Raw genomic sequence first — 26,321 nt, 5'->3', positions numbered from 1 at the left:
GACTATTCTAGCTGATTTACAATATATATTTTACAGGATCTGACATTTTTAAAGTCCTCTGGAACAATTAGCGAGTAAAGTGAAAAGCCGACGAATAGTTTTAAAAGGACCTTTAGCCATAAAAGAGCTAAGAAATCAGTACTTGCCAAGTGACCGTTGGGTGTGCAAAGGTCACCAAAGCCGAAGGAAGACAATGACATTTCGGCGGCCTAATTGAATCATGAGCATGTGCACCGTTTCCCGGCTTATGCGACTTTTCAATCATTGCCCTGCCCCCAGGTAACAAGGCAATGAATTTCGCCCTGCCCCACTAGAGCCCTTCGCCATTTGGGTTGTTATTGTTTTATGCGCTATTACTTCCACTTTGATGAAGGGCTCGTCCCGAAGGATGCTGCACTCAATGCGCCGCTCCGCCCCGAACCCCTCGTCTCTCGTCTCCCCAATTCGGTGACGTCAATGGCTAAATGACTGAGTGGCCAAATAGCCGAGTGCTGCTTTTGTGGCTGTTCCTTTTTTATGGACACGCCTGTGAGTGCGGTTAAGCGGCGAGACGTTGCGCCATTAATTCGAAGCGTACTTTCGGGCGCTCTTTAAAATGGCAAGTTGCCAGTTGGGTGGCTGAAGTGCGGCATTTTGGCCATAAACGGAAGTCAACAGCCGGACAGGAAGCCAAGGCTTTAAATGAAAGTCTATATTAGTGTTATAATACGGCTCTTGATGAGTGCGGACACTCTCAATGTGCATGAAAAGGTTGAATGGCAATAAGCTGATAAAAAGTTCCATTTAAATGTTCATTTATTCCAAGATGAAGTTTTCATGAATGATTCATTACATTATTTCATTTCGTTACATACATTACAACATTATTTCAAATATGGAACAAAGCTCGGTAAGCGGTGTTCTTTGCAAATAGGAAATTAAAAGAGTTGGATATGGACGATTTTGGCTCAACCCATTTAAATGCATCAGCCCAGAAGTATGCTAGCCATTGCGATCCGACCGAATACAGTTGTGATCGCGGCAACAACCGCATGTGCCCGACAAAAACAAGAAGCAACCGACTGACCGAGTCTGGCAGACTCAACTCTTCGCCTTGTCTTCGCAGCGCTCAGTTTCTTTCAGCCAGTCGTTCGCGTCGGTTGTCCGTTGTTGGTTGTCCGTTGGCCGTTGTTCGTTGCTCGTTGTTCGTTCTCGGCTGTCCGTTGTCGGTTGTTGGTTGTTGATTGCTGCGCTTTGCGTGTTGCGTGTTGTCGGCGGGTTGCCGTAGCTTGCCGCAGCGACTCTTCCTCCATGCGACACTGGAGCTGAAAGGGCTGAAGAGACTGGGGGCCGAAGATAAGAAAACACTCCAGTCTTTTGCTATTCTGACACAATTTCGCGGCAGAAGCACAAAGAGTGCAGAAACCGCAAGAGCAGCGCAAAGCAGCGAGAAACGTGTGTGTAAAACGTAATTGTGCATTCGAAAACAATAGCGGAGGAAAGTGGGGATAGAAACAAAAGCGAAGAGGTGCCCAGGCAGAAATTGGAAATAAACAAAAAGAAATTGCATAAGTCGGATTTTGGCGTGCGCTTTGCGCATCTTCTTCTGGCTAGCTGCTGCAATATTTGACTGGCTTCTGCCGTTTATCCCGCGAGAAAAACAAAAACAAAAAAAGCAAAAAAAAAAAAACACTAAACAACTAAAAAAGCGAGTTAAAACCGAGAGACTTTTACAACATTTTAATCAACTCCGCTGGGCCTTCGCTTGACCATTTGACTTTTTTCGAACAAGTTTGCAGTCAAGTTTGCGGCTCGCTGTGTGCGTTTTCGGCAACTAAAGCCCATTAATGCAATTGTTGCCATCCAATTTCTATATTTCTACGTACGTGTGCGCGCCTTTTAGCCGTTAAAGTCAAACATTTATGCAACTCGGCCGAAAGCAGCAGCAGCAGCAGCAGCAAAAGCAACATCTGGCCAAGGGACGTACTCCATCCGCAATTGAAGACTGTGTGAGGTGAGGCAATTAACATAAACCAATTACGGCTAATTACAATTAAACAAATTAGTCGCCGCAAATCGTGCTCGAATCGCCGCTGGTTCTGCCATTAAAGTGATATGGAATTTGCATAAATTAGATAAGGATCAACGGCAAATAGAACAAAAGCCCAGACGAGGGCTAAAAAACCAATGTGGCATTTTCCGTTTTATATTGTCCTGGCCTTTAATGACCTCGTATAAAAAGAGAGCAACAAAATAAAATTAGGAACAAAGTGTATGTAATTGGAGCAGTCGAATACAAATAGTCGAATACGAATATTATTAGTGTACTTTAAATATGGGTTATACATTCTATGGATTATGATTTCAGTTTCGAACATTATAAATTAAATTTATCCACCTACTTTGCTTAAAAAGTATTTGTATCGTATGGTGATAAGCGATGGTATAATGATATTCTTGAAAGTGAGAAGAACTCAATACTATACTATACAAGTATTTAAATTTTACAATTGAGTGGCGACAATACAGAATACTAATAGTAACTAAATTATGAAATGATCCTTATGGGCAAAACCATTTTAGGTTCGCTTTACTTTCTCATGGGCCAAACCAAATGAAGTTGTGCATATTCCCCTCCCGGTTGAAGAGTATGTTGTAATCAGCCCTTAAAATCTCTTTGCACTCTTAATTGCAAAGTATTCGGCTCAGCAAACACTTAATTTCAGCAATTTCAATGGCAAATAAATTGAAATTGCGGTGCACTTATTTACAAATTACATTTACATACTTCGGTGTTAATTAAATTTCCAAATTTTCCAACTGCATTCAGCCAACCAACCAGTGGAATACTGGAAATCGTCCGCTGATGACTTAATTTGGCCGCAGCCTTAAATTGGTTTCTGGTTGGGCTTTTGGCTAATCATAAATAGAAATTCCTGTCACAGCGAATGAACGTCTTTTGGTCTGCGATGTGTGCAAAAAATGGCAGGTGGAAGCGATTCATTAGCCCGTTGGCCAATAAATATCCACAGTCATTCCCTTATTGGCTGTAAATTGATTCGACAAGTCGATCTTCTAGTTCGGACCAGAGTTCTTTGTCCAGTACGACTCCCACTAAGATTTGTGCATTAATTGCTTGGCTGAGCATCGTCGAAAGCTCATAACGAGTTTGATTCACCAAATTCAGAGATGCCAAACCAGTTGAATGGCTTAAAACACAGATAAAACACATATAAAATCATCATCATGCAAAAAAAAACCCCAAACATCCAAACATACGCCTCAAACGAAGCTGGAATTAGATAATATTTAATGTGATGGGCGCCCCTCCTCGTTTCCATTAATACTTGTTCAAGTGTGCGGTGTGTATGGGCTTGTCGGCAATCCAAAGATGCAATGGAAATACATTTCAATTATCACCCCGGTGTTTGCAGTGAAAACTGCTAAGTGGTGTTTAAGTGTCCATCCGAAAACGTTAATTAATCATATTACACATACGCCTATTACGCCTATTGCGCCACAGATGCGCATCTCCCACAATTATGAAGTCTATTTATAGAGGCGAAAAACCAAACCAAATGGCTTACAACAATTGTGGGTGTTGCTCGGGGCTCAGCTTTGGCGAAATTAATGAGGCAACCAACTTAAAATATGAATGAATGAATGCGGTCATTGACAAACACACTATGAACACACACACTCACACACAGTCAGGGGTCATTTTCAATAAATATAATATTTAAAACCAAGAGCACACATTTCCACAGTAGGCAAATAAATATTTCAATTTCATTATGTGGTTTGGGCTGTTCATTGCACGTCGAGACCCCAGGCTGGCCACAATTACTTAGTGCGGTTTCTAAAATCTTCATGGGCAGAAAGATACCGCAGCTTTTGTGGCTTTCAAGGGGTTAAAGTTCACAGACGCATTTCCGAAGAGGTTCAAAAATTCGTATAGTTTAATTAGAGCACTAAGAAGGCAGAGTGGGATTTGCATTGCAAATCGATTATGATAATAACCATATTTCCCACACTACGTCGACATAAATTCACATGGTGTATGTGCTATAGGCAACTATAGGCTTCCTGAAACAACTATGAATGTCAAATCATCGAATAGATCAAATCATCGGGAGCACGTCAAGTCGATTATTTAACAGTTTGTGGAACTGTGGAATTCGCGCAGCTCCGGCAAGTGAAAGGTTCGTCGAACCGGAATTGGCTGCGGCCAGATACGGGCATTATTCGGGCGAACTTGGCTCGAATGGCGATAAACCAGTCAAGAGTGATAAGCTCGTGCATAGAACATGGCCAGAAACACGTTTGGAACGGACGACAGACAGCCGAAAATAAGTATTAAACAAATATTTAAAAATAAACAAAGCCAAATAATAACCGAGCCATGATACGGATCGGGCGAATATATCGGCATTATCTGGTGATAACGAACCCGACTCGCTGACAAACGGGTGATCCATTTATTAGAACGTCCCTGTGAGGCTGTGAGATATCGAGATCTGATCCGCGCCCAGCAGATCAAAGTTGATATATATTTTATTGGCCGCCGCCGGCAGTTATTTTCGGTCTTGTTGGGCTGTTTTGTTCTGATCGTGTCAACTAATTAAGCAAAAATAACGCTGAACCTCAATTGGAAACAAGTTCCAGCAAACACTCGTCGTGCTATCCACATCCATTAGCATTCCGATAATCGGGTTTGGATCGCTTTTGCGATCTGGAGACATTAAAATCGAATTAATAATTCGCATCGAACATAAAAACAAAACGCATTCAGCTGGCGCATTAAATGGTAATTTTTCAAGATCAGGGCATCCGGTGACATCGATACATCAGCTTTCAATTGATTTAAATGGTCTTAATTGTTTGCGATTTGGCTCACAGCCACAGCTCTCACAATGGCCAATGGCCAGTGGCCAGTGGCCACCACGGCAGACTTGAACCCGAAACCCACTATTACGATTATGAGGCTAATTTCCATCATAATAGATATCGGCCTGGCCAAGTGCCATAAACCCGTTTGCACACACATTAGCATAGAGGCAAACACAGCTTCGAAATAGTGAGGCATTCGGTGCAAGTGCATTCAAGCCGTCCAAACAAATGCCCCTAATTGGCGGCCAGCCCCCAAATTGATTGGGTTACTGGTTTCGGGCCTCTGGGTTTTTCCTCTGTCGCTTACTGCCAATTAATTGGCCATTTCTCGCTGGCCCAAATACACGGACATCCGGCCCCTTTGACCGCCTGCCTTGCACAACTTTCAAGTTCAGGGCGCGGTCAATAAATCGCACTTGTTGCACTTGCCGCGCCGCACTTGTTGCTGCTGCTGCTGCTGATGCTGCTGCGTTTCAGTTATGACAGCTCTTTATAGTGTTAACAAAAACCAAATGTCAAATGCTGACTTGGCCACTGCTATTGACCTTGACTGAGCCACTGTGCTTGGTTGAACTTCAATAAGATTATGCATATGAGTGTATTCGAATGGAGCAGGCAGCCCATCATGGATTTCGCTACTTTTGCGGGCATCAAGCGGGTTCAAATTGATTTTAGATGTATTTCGAACCACTTATAATCTGAATCTGTTTGTTGTGGCTGCAGGGTAATTAAATACAATCGGGTGAGGATCATTCACTTAGCCGTTCGTTTCACTTCTCAAAATATTATACATCACATCGAGTTTAGCACAACCCATAATGACAATACAAAAGGATTTCCGTTGGAACACAAAAAATTGCACTATTTTCCGGTAATTAATTAATACCTATCTATACTTGGCCAGTTGTAAGAAGCTTGCAAAGCCGTACAACAATAAATCAGGGTCACCAAAACCCAGAGTCAGCACATCTCGTCAAATCCTCTGAGCATTCGACAGTTATTGTGTGCCAAGGTAGGTTCACCATGCAGAAGAGTTCCTCCGAGGGCAGGATAGCCTTGAGCCCACTAACATTCGTATCTGGCATGGTGATAAACCTTCTGGTTGGCTTGCCAGTGGGTTCTATTCGCCATGTTTGCGCAGTTGTCGGTGCTCAACAGGCCATAAGCCACCCACCCACTCCCACGCCAGTCCCAGTGACGCAGTGCGTCAAGTGGCACATGGCAGCCTGCAACCTACAACCTGCAACAAGCCGCAAAGCCGGTTCATCTCGCATTTCGCAGGGCAAGCCCCAGTATTTAAGCCCCTGAACATCCTTTTCAATGGCTCTTGGACGCCCGGGAAAAATGTAAGAGGAAAAAACTAGTTTAACGTCCACAAATGCAATCGCACTATGTGCAGCTGCCTTCCTAATATTTTTTCAAATTCCATTTTAGTGCCAAGCTGCCAGCTCGTGTTTATTTGGATTAAGCTGGAAATGATTTTTATGGGCGCAAGGAACATGGAAACAGACTTATGAACAACTTGTGTCTATATGCCTTTGCTCTCATCTTTGCTCTCATCTTTGCTCTCATCTTTGCCTTAGCTTTTTTTACTGTTCGCCTTTAATTAAAGTCGGAACACTAATTTGGTGCAGCTTGAAGGGGCCGAAGATATAAAAAGGTTAGTTTGTTAAAAGACTCTCAGTCACTTTCCTGCCAGTGCCGCAGTCAGGACCTTTTTTCCACTACGTTGGCATCAAAGTTCATTGCGGATTCTTAAGGACAATTTGTTTGCCTTGCTTAGATTAATAAAACTAAATTTAAGTGCTTGTAATTTTGCAAAACCTCTTGGGTTATGCTTAGATTTTTAAACTCTCCAGATTGCAGGTCATAAATTTAGGATTCATCGAACGCCTTTCAAATGTCTAGTGCCCATATTTCCTTCTCCGTTGGCTTAATAACATTCTTGTGTTTTCCCCTCTTTTAATTAAAGTCAGTGAACATTTTTTGGCCCGAGAGCGAAAGTTGGGAAATGAGAAAAGCTGGAAAAATAAACTCCAAACGCCGGCAACAAAAACAAGATTGCCTGCAACTCGGCTTTGAATAAACAGAAAGGAAAAGCAAACGGCAAGTGCAATGAAAAATACCCGAAAGGGGGAGGTGGGAGTTGTTAGGTGGGTGAGTCAAGTGATTGCCGCTTGACTGATCCGGTCGGCGGGCTTAGCTCCAGTGGAGGGCAGGGGAAGCTCCGTGGAGCAGCTGTTGGCAGCGCGTCGAGTTCCTCTTGATGTGCATGCATAATTGGCGGCCGTCCATCGCGCGTTTGTTTATAAACAAAATATTATATGTGTGTAGCTCTTGCCTGTAGCTCTTGTTTCTCGTTCAATGTCTGTCCATTCTATTTCGGCCGGAGCTTCTGCTCTTTGGCCGAATTTTTTGGAGCGTCGTTGATGGCCAATGCGACCGGGCAAGGTTAATTGGAAACCAGCGTTCTCCTCCAAGCAAAGCAATCGAGTGTCTGAAAAACTGCCTGGTTATTACAGCACACTGAACCAAATTATCAGTGTGGTTGCCACTAGAAAGGGTCATCTTACTTCCAAAAATACCTACCAAAGCTCATGGATTATTTGCCACAGCTAAATAAATCTATGAAAATATTTAAATGCAAGAGGAATATGGTTTATTACCGGTCAAAGCGAATCTCATTCCATTAAAAAATTGTCTTGGTGTAGACGAAATATTTTTTGCTGTGCTTCCATTGACAAGAAGATTTCTTTGAGTATCCGATGATGAACGGAACTACGCCAAGTGTATGAAGCCCCAAGGGCAATGTTCGACTTAGCATAAATTTACGGCCCTCGGCATTATCTATTGTCAACAAGGCGGCCACCGTTCTAATGGAGACCGGTTCGAGTTCGAGTTCGATCCGAAACTGCACACAATCACACGGAAATTGGCCAGGCCAAGTGGCTGTGGGCCATTTGCATAATCTTTGGCCAGCACCACGAGTCCACTGCCACTCGCGATTTATTGGCCAAAGACCAGCCGGCCCACTCCCATGGCTTGCACTTAATTATGCTCGTTATATTTTATAACTTATTTACTTCGAGGCGAAAGATGGCGGCGGTTATCTAATTTATGCGCGTTGATTTGATGGCTCACACTTGGCTAAATCTTAAATTAATAATGGCGCTTTAGCAGCCAAGGGATTCTGCGGGGGAATCTTACTATCAATCAACACGAGTTGTTGTGTAAGTGATTTTTAATAATATATGTGTGAGATGTAGAGGCTACGGACGTTATTATTAAGTACTATTACGAATACTTTTATCACAGGAAGAAGGGAAAGTCTGCAAGTCCCAATGTGAGAATTATAAATAAGAACACATCTTTTAAAACCCAACTACAATTCACTTTTCTATTCAGTTCATGAAATGTTTCTTTATCAAACCCCGAAGGGCAGTAGTTCTGCCCTTAGCTCTTTGCAAGGTATTGCTTTAGATTATACGCCAGTGGCAGGCATTCAAAACGCCTCGATCCGCGGCAAAGACCCTAATTGGATGACTTCCAAGAGCTGGAAAAAGTCAGAAATGTACAACAGGCTAATGCGTCTGCAATTAGCATTAACCCAGTGCGTTTTTGTCGCTCTAAACCGCAATTATGGGTTCATTTCAGCGGCCAGTGCAGCGCATTGCCACCACCTCGCCGTAATCATCGTTGCAAAATGTCTCTTTGAGTCCAACTAATTAGAGGTTTTGCGCCAGTTGGCGGCTCCAGCCTCAATGACGAACGGCGACAGTTGACAGGGAAACCACTCGTGGGTGGTTGAGGGGGTGATGGTGCGGTGGTGCAGTGGTGCGGCGGAGTGGGTGGTGCAACGGGCCGTGAACGTTCAAAACCCAGCACCTCTTGGCCAAAAAAGAAGGCGAGTGGCCAACAGCCTCGCGTATAATGAGTGGGAGGGCGTAAAGTGTTTAAAACAATATAACTAAGGGCTTAAAGCACTCTAAAAGTCAAACGAACGTCTTGCTTAATTTATTTTATGTGCCGAGTGGTTTTTATTTTATTTCCTCTTTCAAAATATTAAGCCGATTGCTGCCACTTTTTTCTCTGAGCAATCATATTATATCTGACCTAAGCGAACTGAATGGTATTGTGTGCCAAATTGCTTGCTGCAAGTGCAGAAAATCCCCAGCCAAAATTCGGCTTACAAGCAGATATGACTGAAAACTTGTTTAGTTTTCAATTTTAATATAGTCTAATGACGTAAAAAATCAGTTATATTAAAAATAAGCAAGCATTGTAAAACAATCCAAAAAGGCCTTCGGATGGAATAGCTTTAAACACAATTAATAAAACATTTGAAAACTATGAAAAACATAGCCTTGGTTTCATTTTGAGTACTTAGTACCAGATCCATTAGCTGGTTGATTTATTTTTTTTCTTATTTCTTTGATTATTCTATTAAAAGAGTTATAATGTCTAAAAATATTATCTTTTTAATGTACAAATGTATGCATTGTAAAGAAAACCTTTTAATTATTGCCAGCCGGCAGAAAAGACTTTTGAATTTTAAAGCGTTAAAAGCGAAATATTTTCTCCTGCATCTGCATGCAGATAAACCTGATAAGCAGTTTGGGTAACTCATTTTAGACTTGTTTTCTTTTTCGTTTGTGCAAATGCAGTTTTGTGTTGCCGCATGGCATATGAAGGTGTTGCCAGCTGATGTTGCGATGTTGTGCCCTGTAGGGTAGTGTAAACTATCAACCAAAAAGCAATTTTGCAATGCGGCTGAAAACAATGCAGATTTTGTGTTGCGGTTTTACATCGGCAGCATTTGCGGAGATTTCTTTGCGGATTGGCTTGACTCGATTGGGCAATCCGGGTTTGTCGCTTAAGTCTTTTGTTTGACCCGCCGCGATGATGAATTCATGGCAAATAAGTCAAGGCGGAGGCATCGCTTGGCAACGCAATCGATTAAGTCGATTCCGATTCCGATTCCATTCCGTTTTTAGACTGGCACTTGGACGTGCTGGGGCAATTGACTCATTAAAATATCAAAAGCCACCGCAGGCATTCTGATTGAAGAGCGAACTATAAATAAAACCCTCACGTCCCCATGCCCAGTATTTTTTTCGCATTTCCATAACTCAAGTGGCGGTCACTTCAGCAGTCGATTGTTTGGCCAGCAAATATGAGAAGAACCCGTCGAAACTCAATTATATCTCCAACCAAAACTTCTGTTTTTCGGCCAAAGTTGTGCAACATTTGCATTCGACTAGCTGCGACTTTGCCCAGACCAAGTGAATGGACGGAGGCCCCAGCTCCTCCGATTTGACGGACTGCTCCAGTTTGATGGGTTTGTCGCCACGATTTGTGGAGGCAACGGAAATCAGCTCAGCGTTTGAAGTTGCCAACTGCTGTTTAAGTTTTTCCATCCGAGTTGTTTATTGGCAGTCAGTGCTTTGGAAGACGGCAAGTAACTTTGAGTTGTCACTTGGGCAACAGAACTAGAAAAACTCATTGCTCGCACGTTTGTCACTGTACGTTTGTCTTGACCATGGCACACAAATGCATGTGGCATGTCATCAGCAACTGCAGCGGTGTGGTTTAAGGCATATGGTAACCCGATCGTCGATTAATCCACCACCATTATTATCTCCGCGATTATGGCGTTTGCTGGCACAGAAATCCGTCAATCGAGGCGCCTCATCAGCCCCTTGAAGTGTTGGCGGCCAAGTCAACCGCAAAGTTGCCGAGAAACCATCAGATTCAATAGCACTGGCTTCCCAAATTATAGTGATTACACTTTTCAAAGAAATTGCTTGCTTACAGTGTCTTCGATTGAGTTAAAAGTATGTGCACAGATATACAACAAATACAAATCACTTTTTGTTAGTCGTTAAGGACTCGCAATTGTTACCTTACATAAACGACATAATTGGGAAAAAATTCATATCTGACAATGAAAAAGCAACCAACACGTGTTAATAAGGCGCCCAAATAATTCAATAACAATCTGCGAAAAGATAAATACAAATAGCAAGTAGTCAGTAACTTCTTAATAAGCTCGTTGCTCTTAAAGCTACTCCAACAAAAGAGGGTCAGTTATGTAAAGTGCGGTTCGGCATGCCCACATTTTGCCAATCAGATAGTGCATAGGTAAATGGGCCATTAGCCAAAGTGGCATTTCGGATTTGCACCCACCCGGAATTATCGCCAATGGGGCAGCTTGCATAGGTGTGCAATAATTTCGGCTTTCGGCGGGTGGCTTGTATCGCATAATGCTTTCTACGGGGTCTGCAATCTGCGCGGCTTGAAAACTGCTGATTGCCGCACTAGCGACTGAAACTGAAACTGAAACCGCAGAAACAGCAGTCTGGACAGCTCTTTGTCGATAACGCGGAACCTATTGCACGACGATGGGCCCACTGGCCACTTTTGGCTGTGATGATGGAGCTGTCAGCACGGCGCAGTTATCTATCGATCACACACATAACTGCCTATGGAACGCCTTCCCGTAAATGCATTTGGGTGCATCATGGGCTTAGGGGGTGTGCTGTGCGCTATCGGCGGCATTTAGACACGTTACCATAAATTATGACTGGGGGAGGCAACGCGCGTTGCACAAAAATTATGCAATTGCGCAAAACCCTTTTTGGCTAATTAATGCAAAGTCATGAGCGAGGCAAAAACGCTTGCATCAACGAAACGCGACTGCAACGTGGCCACCAAGTGCATTCTTTGCGAGCGCCAAACCAGTTCCACTTCCACTCACACCTCCACTTGAGGCTCCACTCGCAGCTCCAGTGGGCAAAGCGGATGCATTGGAGACGCCGCTGGCAAAGAGCCGTAAACGGCGGAGCGTAAAATTGTGCAAGCTCCCGCTCGTGCTGTTAGAAGGTAATAACCCTCTTTAAGCAGCCACCATGAGGCTTCCAACTCCGCAGCCTTTAGAACTGATATAGCTAGTCTTTGATAAGACTGTATCTTTAAATTTGTCGTGCAACTTGTTTTCATCAAAACGGATAATCACCAACTGCAACAATAAACCTTCAGCTTTGAAGTAATTGCTGGATTTATTGAAATCTAAACCGAAAGAAAATTAAAAGAACAAAATAACATGATTATGCATACCAAATTGAATACTTTGTAAATAGAGGTAGCTAGGCTAGCCAATTATATATCGTTACACAATCTATTGTTTAAATGAAATGCAATCTATGAAGAAGCTCAGAAGCTATTTAATGGCATGGTTCCCAATTATAGCCCATAATTTTAGCCCTTGCTTTCTTCGGTATTTGAATTAAGCTTATTAAGCGGATTTGTCTGATTTAAAAAAGTTTCTGTATTTACAGACGACCATGCCCATTTGCAAAAGTTCACCGGGCACGGCTAGCAAGAAGACAGCCACGGATATATCCGCCGACCACGTGACGGAAGCGGCCCAGGTGAAGCGGACGCGGGAGCAGGCCTACTTCAACTCCTACGACTTCGATGCAATCGAGGTGTTGCCCTACGAGGAGGACGACGACGAGGCGGGAGGCACTGGCCGCAGTAGGAGCAGAAGCCAGAGCCGGAGCCAAAGCCGCAGCGGAAGCAACAGCAGCCGGAGCAGCAGCACCAGGAGCTACTCCGCTGCCAAGGAGCCTGGTGCCGGCAACAAGTTCACCTATCTGCAGCGCCTGGGGGCTTTTTTTGCTCGCAACGGAGGTGGCGCAGGCGAATCGGGATCGGGATCGGGAGAAGCCGCTAGTATAGTTGCTCCGAGTGGAGGAGGTGCATCCAACCCGGCGCCCAAGGGCAGCAGCGACAATTTTCTACTTCCACGCGCCATGCTTAAATATCAAAGGTGAGGATACAAACATAGGCTAAGAACCTAATTGGCAGAATATCAGAAACGAAAGTATTTAAAAATAAGTAAGGACTTAAAAATACGTACGCAATATCAACGCAATTCATTTTAAAAATTTATAATATACTCATAATAATGAGTAATGAGAGATGATTAATAATGATAGAGTCACGGAACCTGTATATATTTAATGCCATACTAAAATCCTTAGAAACTTCTGCAACGCCTCATCTAATCATTAAGAAGCGAAGATCTAGCATGAAGTGTTATCTCCCAGCCATGGACAAGTAAACATTGATGCCCATCGCTGAGCATCGACCTTCGGCGCTGCGGCAGCGACCTTGACTTCAGTGGCAGGGGGTGGGAGGGGTGGCAGAAAACCCCAGACCCAGAAAAGGCACGACCGTTGCAGATCGGAAACCCTGTGCGCTGGTAATGCAATTACGGACGCAACACTTCACGGTTCCAGCCACTTGAGCAGCCCTCATCAGCCAGCAGCAGCCAACAGCAGCCAGCGATATTTTGTAATTATGTTGTTGCGAGCCAATTAGCGCGGCATTAAGCCGGATAGCAATCAGCGGCGGAGTGTTGCCCTAAATGGGCACTATGATTGCCAGAACCATCTTCTGGGCATCTCATCTTGCCCAGATGAGGCGGGCAACCTGTTGCTGCGGCAGCAGCTATGTAAATCATGTCTGCAGCGGCGGCGAAGTTCAAGTTGCCGCTGCAGTTATGGCTGCAGCATCGAGCAATGCGGTTTTTGGCGCCTGTCGTCAGCCTTCACCTCTTTTTCTCTTCGTACGCTCGCGCATGAATGTAGATATATAAGTGCACATATCTCGTTGCCTTTGGAGAAGCTTGGCAAACACTTGGCGGCGGTCATCGCTGCAGCGGCAGCATCAGCAACATCAGCAGCAACAGCAGCAGCAACAGCAGCAGCAACTGCAGACAGCTGCAACAATTACGTTTATTAATTGAATTTAAAGAAGCCACCAACAGCAGCAGCTCATGATCTCCGAATCGCCGAAGGTCAGTAGCTGAGAGCCCGTTTTGGTTTGAAATATTTATCAAAAATACAAAATAAATACTCGAATACACATGTGCATATACAGATGGATATATGAGTATGCATATGCATTAAGTCGTGCCGTATATTGACAGCAACTTCAATTAATTTGCGGATAGTTTCGGTTTCCAACTCGTTTCAGCTATTTTGGTCATTGCATGGGGCAGAATATGGAAATCAGCCATTGACACGATAGCCATGATAAGATAATCCCCCCGATATGCTGTCAAAATAGCAAACGCTTCGCAGCGGATCAAGGAAAGAGCTGAGTTTCCCATCAAGGTCACAGTGCACCGTACCCATGCCCGCCCTTTACCGAACCCAAATCGATTTGCGTAAACTGCTCACGCATGCCAACTGAAATCCGGGGGAGTGGACTTCGCACAGTAGCTCTTCCAAGGCGACCTTGGCCAAGTGCGATTCCATTGTCCCACTGGGGCCCATCAATGCAGTTAGACGGCGCGGCGATCAATTGTTGATACACGTCGCTAATTTGTATTCAATTTCTGAGACCGCCTAGGCTACAGTTATATCTCTGGCTGTTGCCAAGGTCGGCGTTTAGCCAGTCCAACCGACCAAAGCGCTAAGCATGTGCGAAATCGCCGCTATAATCGCTGCAATAAAAACGCGTTGGCCCATTGATTGATTTGCAATTGATAGACGGGCAGATCGCGGCTCAGATGCCCAACTTCCAGTCGCCTGTAATTTGTCTTGGCAAGCAGTCAGCAGCAATTAGCGGCCACACGATGGTGTTTGCTAACGGTCTATAATCGTACGCCCGTCCGCCCGTCCGCCAAGTCGCCTGTCCGGCGATCTGCAAGTCCGCGGTGCTCGCCAGTGTTCCGTGCATGCAAACGAGGCTGAACATTTTAATTAACACAGTTCGAACAAACAAAACAAACATATGCCCCAAGATTGCAAAACATTTCATGAGCGAAAAAGGTAACCTTGCCGCTTCTGTTGGTGCGATATCTATGGCCCACTGCCACTACGCATCGCTAGCCGCGCCACCAAAAGAGATATAACAACACCTCGCCACTCAACTGACCGCAACTTATCAATTTTTGGGTGCGTAACGCACCGACTTGCCGTACAAGAACCGTCCGAAAAGCTGCAGCCACAGAATCTGGTAGCAGCAGCCGCTATTACGCAATTCTCAGCACTCATTCCGCTTGGCCAAAAGCCAGCGTTGACCCAGTGCCAATCGCCGAGTGCACATAGAACCGAATCTCGGACTTGTTACGGATCGTAAGTGAGTTATTAAAGCAGTGCCACTGGCGCCAGGCGGTCAAAAATGCAAATCCGCCGCAGAGAAAATGCAAATGCCGTGCGATTAGAATTTCGTATAATTCTACTTGCAATCTAACTTGGAGCAATCAATCAGAGCAGCTTTGGCGAAATACTTGTAGGTCCCTTACAGCCAAAGTCTTATAGCCGTAGCAGTTAATATATATTACCTTCGATGGCTGATAACAAACAGATTAATAGAAACTGTTCAAAAGACAACGAATGGCTAATTTGAAAGGCTTATGCAATTTTGGATATGGTATAACTTGCTGAAGTGATTGATGATACGATTGAGGGCGAAGAGGGAACGTAAGCTAATCCATTCAATAAGAGATACGAATCCGAATAAACAATTTCTTTTGTAGTTGCGATTAATCAGTGAATCACACCAAAAAGCTGCTAAAAGTCGAAAAATTGGACAGATTTAAATATCTGTTGAAAACAGTGTATCAGAAGCAACTGCAAACTTGCAACCTTTGTAACTTTGCAGCAGATTATAGCTAAGACAAAGATGTTTCAGGACTTTCATTTGAAATAACTTGACTCTATCCGACTGCAGCCAAGTAGATTCGCAAAAGTTAAAAAAGTGACCCATAAATTTACACAAAAACAGTCGGTAGCCATCTGTAAAGACTTCGTTGAAGTTTAGTGCCCTCCACAGTGGGATGATTCCGTTCCATTCAATTAAGTTTCCATTTCATTTCGCTGCACCTAGCAGGCCACCGCTCACCATCCTGTGCCCTCCAAGTCATCAGGCACCAGGCAACGCCGGATTTCATGGTTCGCCAAAAAGTTGGCCCGAACTTGCCCACACACGCTGGCAGAGAGAAGCAGAAACTCGGCCAAAAGCGACTCAAAGCAGTAGACTTCACTTGCATGCCTAACTTCACAGTCAGGCAGTGAAATAAAACCGAAAAGCAGACAAAAATCAAACAAACCGAAAGCTAACCGAATTGCAACAGTAAGTGAAGCCGAAAGCCTGTTTAGAACGAGTTTATTTGAATTTAAATCGAATTTGTATGTGGATGCCGAATTTCTAAAACACGCTTTCAAACCTTTGTTTATTCATACGAGTATGGTGTAGACAGAGCAAGAACCAAATATGATTACCGAGTAAGTATCTTCGGCACATCCGGGAGATGTTCTCTGGGAAATCCCAGTGAGATTCTCCTTCGATATTTGCATGTCAGCTGGATGAGTAGAAATGGAAAATGCAGCTGAGCAACTAACCCAGTTAACCAGTTTTCGCTTTCGGCTGTGAAGTTTTTAATAGCTTACACCATGGGACAGAAGGAAACTACAATGGTTTTTGTCGCCTAAAAAGTTTGACAGCAAAGTGTGACAAAAACAAGGTGTCAAGTAAATTGCATTAGCTGAATGCTTCACAGATGTACTCTTTAGGATTTATGAAATTTTAGGATAAGCAAGCTGCCATAAACCAAAGATAGTGGTATGCAAAAAAACAAGGTAAGGGGCCCATAGTACATTGGTCGTTTCCCAGTTGGCGACGTATAAACAAAACGGCGATTGCGAAAAAACCAACAAAAACCGCTTTCCAACGCCAGGTTTCCCTTTCATCCGACTGTTTTTCACAGCTTTTTATGGCTCTTTCTTTCGCTTTCCCGCTCTCATTGCAGCACGGCGACAGCATCAGCATCTGCATCAGCCTCGCCATCATCCACATCCACATCCACGGCAGCGGCAGCGGCCCCAATGCCACCGAAGAATGGACTGGCCAATGGAATGGGGAATGCAATTGGTCACGACCAACAGCTGGAGGCGACCGCCGTCGTGGGGGAGCGCAGCAAGAAGTGCTCAATTGCGTCCAATGTCAGCAGCACGCATTCCACGGATTCCGGACTGCCAGTTGCAGCAGCAGCAGCATCGGCATCAGCATCAGCATCAGCGGCAACATCTGTGACTGCAGCAACATCTGCTGCAATCCCCGCCTGTGCGGCTGGGACGGCGCGCGGAGTTGGTGGTGGTGGTGGCTCACACTATTCGACGGACAAAAGTGGCTCGTCCGGTTATTACAGCTCCAATGTGTGCTCCACTTACTCGCTGGACGAGCACATCTATTGCGAACCGGTCATCGATGCCCAGGAGAAGATCAAGAGTGTGGCCGCCAGGCAGCGGCAGAGACCACCGCTCCAGCTACCAACGAAAGTGGGCGCTCCGCAGGAGGCGCATTCGGCAGACCCGCCGGAAGGCTCGCCTGCAAAGTTGTCCGCAGTGAAGAGTCAGCGCTCGGACATGCAAGATGCAGCTGGAGCTGCCGCATCGAATGACCATCAAACGCAGTCGAAGGCCGAGGCGGCCGAGGGGCTGCATCACTACAGCAAAAAGCTGCGAGTTCTGGAGACGAGCATCGAGAATCTGGACCGCCACCTGAAGACTTTTCCCAGCCTGTATGCCCAGGAGCATATTGTAAGCTTCATGCAGGTGGCCGGAAGAAGAAGCGAAGGTCCACCGCAGGCTCTGGATATTGGAGAGAAGCTGAGGGCCTACAACCAGTTGCCCACCATCATGGAGCAGCAGCAGCAGCAGCAGCAGCAGCAGCACCAGGAGCAGATGGTGGACGATTCATTGCTGGATATTGACCTAGACGCCTTTCTTTTGGCGCCCAATGCAGGGCATTGTGGCATCGACAATCCCAGTTTCTTGAACGACGAGCAGCTGGCAGAGAACAACTACAAGTGCGCCAAGTACATAAACTCCTGTCCCGAGGACGCCTACCGCCTGGAGAGCGAAAGGGGTGGGGCGGGGGCAGCTGGGGTGGGCGTGGCAGAGGAGACATTTGCCAAGCGCTATGAGGATCAGTTGCATTTCCAAAACACTCGGGAGCTGTTGGAGGACGTCCGTGACAAAATCCGCCTGCTATCGCGTGCCACACCCCAGAATTCGGCTTCGCCCACACCCGCCAGCACCCCGCCCTCCGATGTGCCCAAGGAGCTGGAGGGGATGATCCACACGCTGAAGCACGAACTGGAGTCCTACCTGCAGCGCATGAACCAGCACAGTGAGCTGGAACTCCGGCAGTTGTGCAGCGGCTTGGGGCGCCAGCAGCACGTGGTCCGTATGCAGAACGCCCTGGAACGAAGACGCAGTTGCGCCGATCTTCAACTGAATGCCTACGAGGCAGTGCGGGATGGAGTCCTGATCTCCGCCAACGGCCGACCTCTCAGTGTTCGCGAGCAGATCATGACCATTCGCTGCGCCAGCGATCCCAACTTCAAGATGAAGCGCAAGTCCATAGCGGAGATCTTCCCCGCCGCCGAATGCTATGTGGAATCGGAGGTCACCACTACTAGTCTCTCGCGCAGTGTTACGCCCTCGCCCGCCTCCACACCTCAGTTGGAGCTCGAGGCGCTTCATCCAGGTCCAGCTACGACCACAATCGTTACGCAAATGCAGCGAAATCTCACCTTCCACAAGCCCATCCTCACGGTGTCCAACAGCAGTCCTGGAGCTGGAAATGTGGCGGTCGACGGAGCCGCCAGGGATAAGGCCGAGCGGGATCGGGAGCGGGAAAGCCTCGCCGAGTGGCACCGCAAGAAGCCCAGCATCTGGGAGATGTACTACGGCACCAACCGGCTCCATCAGTCACTCCTCGGCAAGCAGCGGGGTGGAGGCGAACTGGTCATCAGCAGTGCCCAGCCCACTCTGTCCTATGTGAGTATCGGGGCTACCTGGGAAAATGGGTTTCAGTGTGTGTGGCTTTACATGGCACTTTGTAATAATACTCACATTCGGGAAGTGAATTCCATAATGGTACAATTACTTTTAAGAGAGTAGGAACAATTCTTGTTGAGCTGAAATGTAATGAAATTGAAGTTAATTAGCAGAGGTCACTGAATCACTCTTATTTAACTTCATCTATTGTAGAAAAGTATTTGAATAAGAAGAAGTAATAAGCATTAATGCGTTTGTAGTTCCTAATGAAAATGATACACAATCTTCAACTCCTCATCAAAAGACAAAGGTTCTTAAAAAACTGTAAATTTGCATTGCTGTTTTAGTGCCCCATTCCATAAATATTTAACTCTCCAATTCAATAAATAAAATTCATCCCACGGATAATTTGGTGGAGGAGCATTCACATTACTTTGGCTGAGACTCATGCAACCGCATAATAATTCCTCGATTCAATTCACCCCGTATCGAGTGAATTGCCTCATGATTATTTAATTCAATTTGCATTTCAATGGGATTCTATACGAACAAGATCCACTTCCGTTCACCGAATTAACCAAACTGAAACTGATACTCAAATGTTGAATTAAAGGCTTGTTATTAGTTTAGTAAACGATTACCCCTGGTGAAAAGCCAATTACACACGTTATTAATCCTTTTAGCTTGAGGATGAGCTTAAATGAGTGATGAACCTTGGATTTGCTCGGCTTGAATCAAATAATACATCATTAGCAGTGCTCGGGTCAAGTGTGTTTCGAAATGATAGCCGTATTTAGATCGACAGCCACATGCAGAGATAATTATGAGCTGGCCGGGCCAACGAGGCGTATGATTAATGCTCTGGCTAATTGCAGCCAAGCTAAGTTGCAACCCAAGGTCGGCCAGCCCAATTGAAAATTGAACAGCCGACTAGCCAAACTATCTCAAGTTCGCAACGCGATTTGCATGGCTTCAGATGATGTTTCCTGCCCTCAGCTCATTAGCCCGGCCAATTCCTCGTCTAATTCGCATTCTAAGCCGCGTCGTGCCACTACAGTTGATCAGCCTCATCCTTGGCCGCAATGCCAGCCGTTTTGGTAGCATCGTGATAGTGCCAGTAATGCCAACACCCGCGCACTTTTAGCCAGAACTCAAGCCACGTCATTCGGAATTCGCATGCCCGTCATCAGTCCCCACGTCAGAGATTGTTATGCGCCAGGCGGTGCCATCGATAGCATCGACATATTCGCAAACGTATCTATAGAGCCAGTTTCAGAGTCAGGGCCCCCGCTATGCGGCAGTGATTAATGAATCCGCCTGGCTACTGTTCCCCTTTCGGCCAAAGATCTCCGTAATTACATCTAATGCTGGTAACACTCCAATCTAAACAGCTGCCTTGCCTTGCCATCCGACTCAATGGCCCTTCAGGTAATGCCAGATTAAGTCATTATGCCACTAAGTGAGTTCAAATCGAGAGCAGCAACATTGAGAACAAAGAAACCAAAGTACCAAAGCCTCTGAACGGAATGAACTGCGTATTATGGGTTACTTAAACTACGGCTTCAGTGACATCTTTTCAACCGAAGAACGTATTAAAGGGTATTTCCCTGCCTGATAGCCGGTAAGGAATGTGTTCGCCTCAGGCGGGCACTCGAAAAATTCCGTTACCAATTTTGGCTTCCGTTCTACGCCTTCCGTTTTCGGCCAGCCGCTTATGCAATATCCGCAGCCGCGATTCGAGCGATTTGAGCGATTTGAGCGATTCGAGTGGTTCTGGCCAGCTACTGAACGGCCGAACTCACGCCCGGCATCCCAATGAGTTTTCACTCTCGACGAAGGTTTGTTCACCTCTGCGGATCAGATAGCCGATCTATCGCGGGCGATTTGAACTTGAGTGCTGTGGGTAATGTGGTAATCGTGCGAGAAATACGGTTAAGCGACACTGTACCAGTTAACCTTTAAATTCCGTTAAGACGGCGGCAGTGGCGTGGCAGCCGCATCTCGGCCAAGTGGCCATCGATTGTGGCCGCGATAACCGGACGGCCGAAAGCAGCAAGGTGCCAAGGCGACAAGGTGGCACGGCGGTTGGCTGCCTTGCAACAAGTGGCAAGAAGTTGCCCTACAACTCGGATGACCTTTAAGGACGTTGTCTGGAATTCCGCGAGCACAGAAGCCGCAGAAGACCCATCCTGCAGCTGCGGCCTCCTCGAAATCCCGCTCGAAACTCGTCCCACGGCAATTGGCCGGCAGCAAACGAAACTGAAAACCAAACGGGTTTGCTGTCATGAATGCCAAAACGAAAACGAATCGAAACCGAAACCCAAAATGAAAACGAAACGAAACGAAACGAAACTGAAAACGCAGAGAGATGTAAGGCGATCTGGTCCAAAAGCGGCCAAAAGCTGCACGCGTTTTAGTTGCCACAAAGTGTTGCAATCGCCATTGCAATGGCCACTGGACAGCGGATAATGGACAGAGGACAGAGAACGGTTGCCACCGCTGCCACCCAAACGTTAACTGGGTTATGGCGGATTCCATTTGGGGGGCAGGCCTCAAGAGCAGTCGCTGGTCATGGAGTCGCCAACCTTCTGCGGCTGTCTTTTTGTGTATTTAATTGGGACAAATGGGCAGCTATGCTAAGTACGTGTTCTTAAATTAAATGGTTTTTAAATAGGGCAGTTTTTGGTATAAACTTGTACATGAATTCTCCAGATTGAAGTTCTGCAAAAATCATTTTATTAGGATAAAGCTATTTAGGTTGAGCAAATGAAGTAGTTACTATGTATTACCACAAACACAATTAATTACCTCCATTACTATTTATTTTTATATCGCATGAAAAACAACGTATATTTAAATATCTAAAGCTGTTACACTACAGATAGCTAGACGATCATTATTTAAATTACTCTGACATATAGTTCATTGAACTTTTTCTGCCTGTGCAATGGTCGCCATGGGCTCTCTCCCAGTACATACAAATGGATATTGGCCGTTGGTGGCCCAGGGGTATTCGGTTCCACTTCCACGGAAGCTGCGGCACTGCCCGCAATTATGGTATCGAATTTCCAGCTATTGCCCAAACGCCGTGTGCGCCGAGGGAAAGGCAGCAACTAATTAGACAGCCACTGCCACCTGGATTTCGCAATTCTGCCACGCCCACCCGGAGGCTCAGCCGCCCTCTCCGCCCCAGCCGGCCTCCAATTGCAATTTCCCCACTGCCTGCGGGCAAAGCGGAGCAGGCGAAAGAAGAAAATTCATTTGCAATTGCATAAATGTTTGCACACACTTTTAAATTGAATTAAATCCGCGCTCAGGCCCGCGACTCGTGGACTTATTGCCACACTTGCTGGAGTTAGCATAAGCCCGCTAATTGGCGAAGACAAAATACGGCTAATGTGTGTAGAAGTGCCCCCTGAAGACATTCACCTGGGATTGGGCCAGACGCCGGATCAGTTGTGGACTTCAGCTCACCGCATTTGGATCGGTGATTTGTGTCGCGAACAATGGACCAGTGAACATTTCCCAAAAATGGTACCCATCCAGTGAACTTGAACTACTTTCAATCAAATTGGCAGTTATGAATAGATATATCTATTACTGATTTAAAAAGTTAAAGCTGGGATCAGATATCAGTATGCGAAACAATATACCAGTAAGCAGATCCCCGAAAAATGGTACTTACCCAATAAACTTGATCCGAAACAATTAGGCAGGGTACTTGAGCAGATTTTAGTTATTTAACTTTTAAAATTGATAGGCTCAGATTTCAACATTCAATTCCGAAAACGGTACCAAACTATGCAACTTGAACGAATTCAATTAATCATATAAACAATAATACAATCGTATAAGCAAGCATATAAACAACTAACGTAAATCTTAAAAGAGTGAGTGATCAGCAAGCTGAGCCGAGCAAGAATGTTGAAATGTTCGGGGAAAATAGCTTGTCTCTTGTGTCTGCAGATAACATGAAGTACGAGATAGCCCCTCGAAGCATAGAAACCGAAGTACGAGTACACCAAGTGAGATGCATTGCCACAACGTGAGCAAAGATACGGATTCCCCCATCCGGCGGAGATTACGATGGTCGGCCGGTGGTTCGTGGACGTGTTAAATGTTGTTTTCTCTTGGAGTGACTTTTGAAACCTGATGTACTTGCTCGTGGGGCAGCCGCACCAAACTTGGCCAACTTCCAGGGGCGAAACGGCGCACAGAAGCGCCTTCAATGTCAGCGGCGGAAAACGTGTGCGGCAAATTAAAACGCCCCGCCGATCGATGGATTTTCTTTCAGAAATTAGCACACACCCAAAAGCTGAACCCGTATTTGGGGGGCACACGGCGTATGCGATATACACGATATACACGATAAATGCGATGTGTTTCAAGGCCGGGCTGAGCGGGAATTTACAGCCAGTAGTCGATTTCTCATCGTTTTGCATATCTTTGCCGAATTTATGTTTTTGTTTCTTTATATAATTTATTTATTTATTATTTGTTGCGTGTGCGTGCTGGTGTGCGGCATCATTTGCAAATTAGCTTATAGACAGGCGTCTCCCCTCGCGTCAAAATCGGCAAGATATCCCGGCACCTCTGGGCTTGGGGCCCAGGTTTCAATTCACATCCACCCACGGTACTTTACACCACAATTGCACTTCATTTGGCACGGCAAGCCAATAAAACCGTTACACTCCAGCTCCCACAAACGGGGGAAGTAATGGTGCACTAGGAGAAAATGCGAGCTAAACGTGGTAAATAAATCACTGCGGGGAATCACAATCCTGAGTCTCTTTATTGGTGCTAATGAACGCCCGAATATTTTTAGGTGGCAGCTAGATAAGATATAATTAAACTAACCGTAGTACTGGATGACAGATCTTTTAAGATCAAGTTTGCTTCAAATGGGAAGCATCCAATCCATCATATTTTAAAAATAACCACCTCAATTCGACAATGTAATTATTTGGGACGTCACAATATTTAATATTTCCACTCAAAGTGACAAAATCACTTCATAGGTAAAGATTGAGCATCCAATCATATTATGAATATTTATTTCTCGCTGTGCACCGCCTGTAGCCAATACACTTGCAAATGCCGGAATGCGGTAATTGCCCCGCAGCCTCCGACTCCGTCATCTTGGCCGATTACGTCTTGCCTTTTCACAGTACTTTGGCTGATAAACAGCAGCGGTAATCACGAACACACAGATCTATATATATAGATCTGTATATACAGATATGCGTTCATATTCGCCGACTTTGGACGGCATCACTAACCTCAGACAAGCGAATCATCAGAAATGGAGAGAAAAGAAGCCGGAAGGCACAAAAGTACCGCAAAGCTGACTTCATTTCAATTTCACATTTCGATTGTGTGTCGCTGGTCGAGCTGCACGTACAGTAGATGCTCGCTAAGGTAGACGGTAAATAGGAGGGAAGGGCAATTGGAATGCAAGATAAGTTAGATATCATATAGAAAATGTAACGATGAATGATTATTCTGATTATTAATATTGTACTTAAATACTTTCTTGCCACGCGATAGGCACTGTAATGGGTGAGCAGGAAAAGAAGTGATCACCCGAATCGAAAACAATGCAGCTTAAAGCGAACCGCAAAAAGTTAAGAAAAAATGCCAGCGCCCGTCGCAATCACAATAAGATGCAAAAATAGGTGTGCACAAATTGTTGCAGGCGAAATTGTTTGTTCGCCTTGTTCGCCACAGCTCAATTACACACATGCGAGTGAGTGTGTGCGAGTGTGTGTTGAAAGCACTCCAGGCACTAGGCACCCGCAAAACTTCACTTGAATGCCCTTTTAATGACCGCATTGCGTATACGCCACTTTCTCTCTTGAAATTCGATAAGCGATCCCATCTGTCGTTTGGCACAAGCCGATTTGAGTTAGCAAACATTTGGCCAGCAGAATCGCCAAATCGCATCAGCGGGGAAATTACCTAACACCTAACTTCCGCCGGAAGTCGCTGCTGAGTGTGCCGCATTTTTCGAACGCAAAGGGTCCTTTGCCTTTGGGATAAAGAAGTCAGACCAACTAATGCATCTTTTGCGGAGCTTGCACCTGCTGGGAGAAATTTCCGAAAGGGGTTTCAAAACTTTTGACGTGCTCAGCGAGAATCGGCAAAAAAAAAATTAACGAACAAAAAGCATCAGCAAAAACGGTTAACGTTTTGTTTCAAGACTGTATTTTGCCTTTTTTCGCTGGTACTGAAAAGATTTCAAGGTTGTGTCGCTAAAAGTGAGGCGAGCGGGAAAAAATTAAGATGAGCACGGGCAAAGCGACAAAAGCGAAGAAAACAAAGCTCAGTGGGTCAAATTGTTGTGCGTTGAGAGCCCTTTTCGTTTATTTTCGGTTTATTTTTTGAGTTTTTAGCACACAACCACGCCCTGCTCAACCTGCAAATATTGGCAGGCGCGAGACGCTGTTTGGGCCGTGATTTATGGCCAAACATTATGTGACCTAAAACGCTTGGACGAGACTAGCTTTATCTTGACTCAAATAGGATCGGTGCATTTATGCGCGATTAAAGTGGTCATAATCAATGTCAAGAGAAGATCGTCAGCGGTCGTTGATGGTCAGCGATTTACATAAAAGCGAGGCGCTTATATCATCAAATATTAATTATCTTAATTGCAGGCCCAAGTGGCATTTACAGTGGTAACTCTTCATCTCGAACTGCCCCACGATGCCAATTTTTGTTAACGAAATATTGGAATAGTGCAAATAAGGTGGTTTTCCATTAAATTGTTAAATATCAATATCGCACATCTTAACAAAAACCAGCAATATATTACCTTTAAAGTACACAAATCCTGGTCAACTACAGTACATTGTACTGATAATTAACAGAGTCCTAACTAAGCCACATCAATATGGGAACTAGTATAGTCTTTCAATATATTGACCATGTGAAAATTAAGTATTGTGGAAATTAACGTTTGCCCTGCTTTTAAAAAGAACTAAAGATGACATCTTTCTATTCGCAGCCATCTTCGCGACCAGAATCGGACTTCACGCTCGACCTGCCGCGGGCGGAGCAGCTGCGTCTAAAAATGGAGAAGGAGAAGAAGTTCCGCCAAAGATGTCGCTTCATCACCACGTTCCTCAGCCTGGTCTTCTTCCTGCTGACTGTGATGGTGGTCAGCCTGGTCCTGACGCGCGGCAAACGGATGTTCGGCAGCATGATTTGAGGATCCCCGATCGCCGACCAACGCCGATGGCTATATAGACACCCTAGTTAGCCCCTAGATCCGACTCTGGTAGGTCGGGGGAATGGATCGGCGGAATAATACAAACTACAGTGCCAACCACAAATGTAAAACGTTAGCGAGCTCAAGTTTAGTGTTAGCGGTAGTCGTAAGCTCCTGTGGTTTTCCTTGGCAGGTCAGGGCCGCCACAGCCGCAGTCGCAGTATTGTTAATAAATTATTTATGTGATCCTAGTTAATAAGTACGAGTTAGAGCATTTGTTTCCGTGCGTACGCGTATACTGCCTATGTCCAGTCTATGTATCCTTTGTCAAAGCTATTTGTAAGCCCATCAATCTGTATTAAGTCTACATTTGTAACCAATTA

General features: G+C 45.3%; 1 protein-coding gene across 1 annotated transcript; it reads left to right on the top strand.

The window, feature by feature from the left end:
- The first annotated feature begins 1,029 nt into the window (after positions 1-1,029).
- On the top strand, positions 1,030-26,316 carry LOC6541034. Its single transcript, XM_001970524.3, has 4 exons — positions 1,030-1,993; positions 12,207-12,700; positions 16,694-18,728; positions 25,735-26,316. The coding sequence occupies exons 2-4, from the start codon at positions 12,213-12,215 to the stop codon at positions 25,936-25,938; spliced, it is 2,727 nt and encodes a 908-aa protein (XP_001970560.1). The 5' UTR covers positions 1,030-1,993; positions 12,207-12,212; the 3' UTR covers positions 25,939-26,316.
- The last annotated feature ends 5 nt before the right edge of the window (positions 26,317-26,321 follow it).

This window comes from Drosophila erecta, unplaced genomic scaffold (genome assembly GCF_003286155.1).
Source record: "Drosophila erecta strain 14021-0224.00,06,07 unplaced genomic scaffold, DereRS2 tig00000055-arrow-pilon, whole genome shotgun sequence".
NCBI lineage: Eukaryota > Metazoa > Arthropoda > Insecta > Diptera > Drosophilidae > Drosophila > Drosophila erecta.
Note: the sequence above shows the minus strand (reverse complement) of the source record. Positions and strands in the feature narration are given on the sequence as shown.

Coding starts and splice junctions, on each gene's coding strand:
- LOC6541034 (XM_001970524.3), top strand. CDS start 12,213: ATGCCCATTTGCAAAAGTTCACCGGGCACGGCTAGCAAGAAGACAGCC. Junction 12,701..16,693: donor GCCATGCTTAAATATCAAAG/GTGAGGATACAA, acceptor CTCTCATTGCAG/CACGGCGACAGCATCAGCAT. Junction 18,729..25,734: donor CCCAGCCCACTCTGTCCTAT/GTGAGTATCGGG, acceptor TTCTATTCGCAG/CCATCTTCGCGACCAGAATC.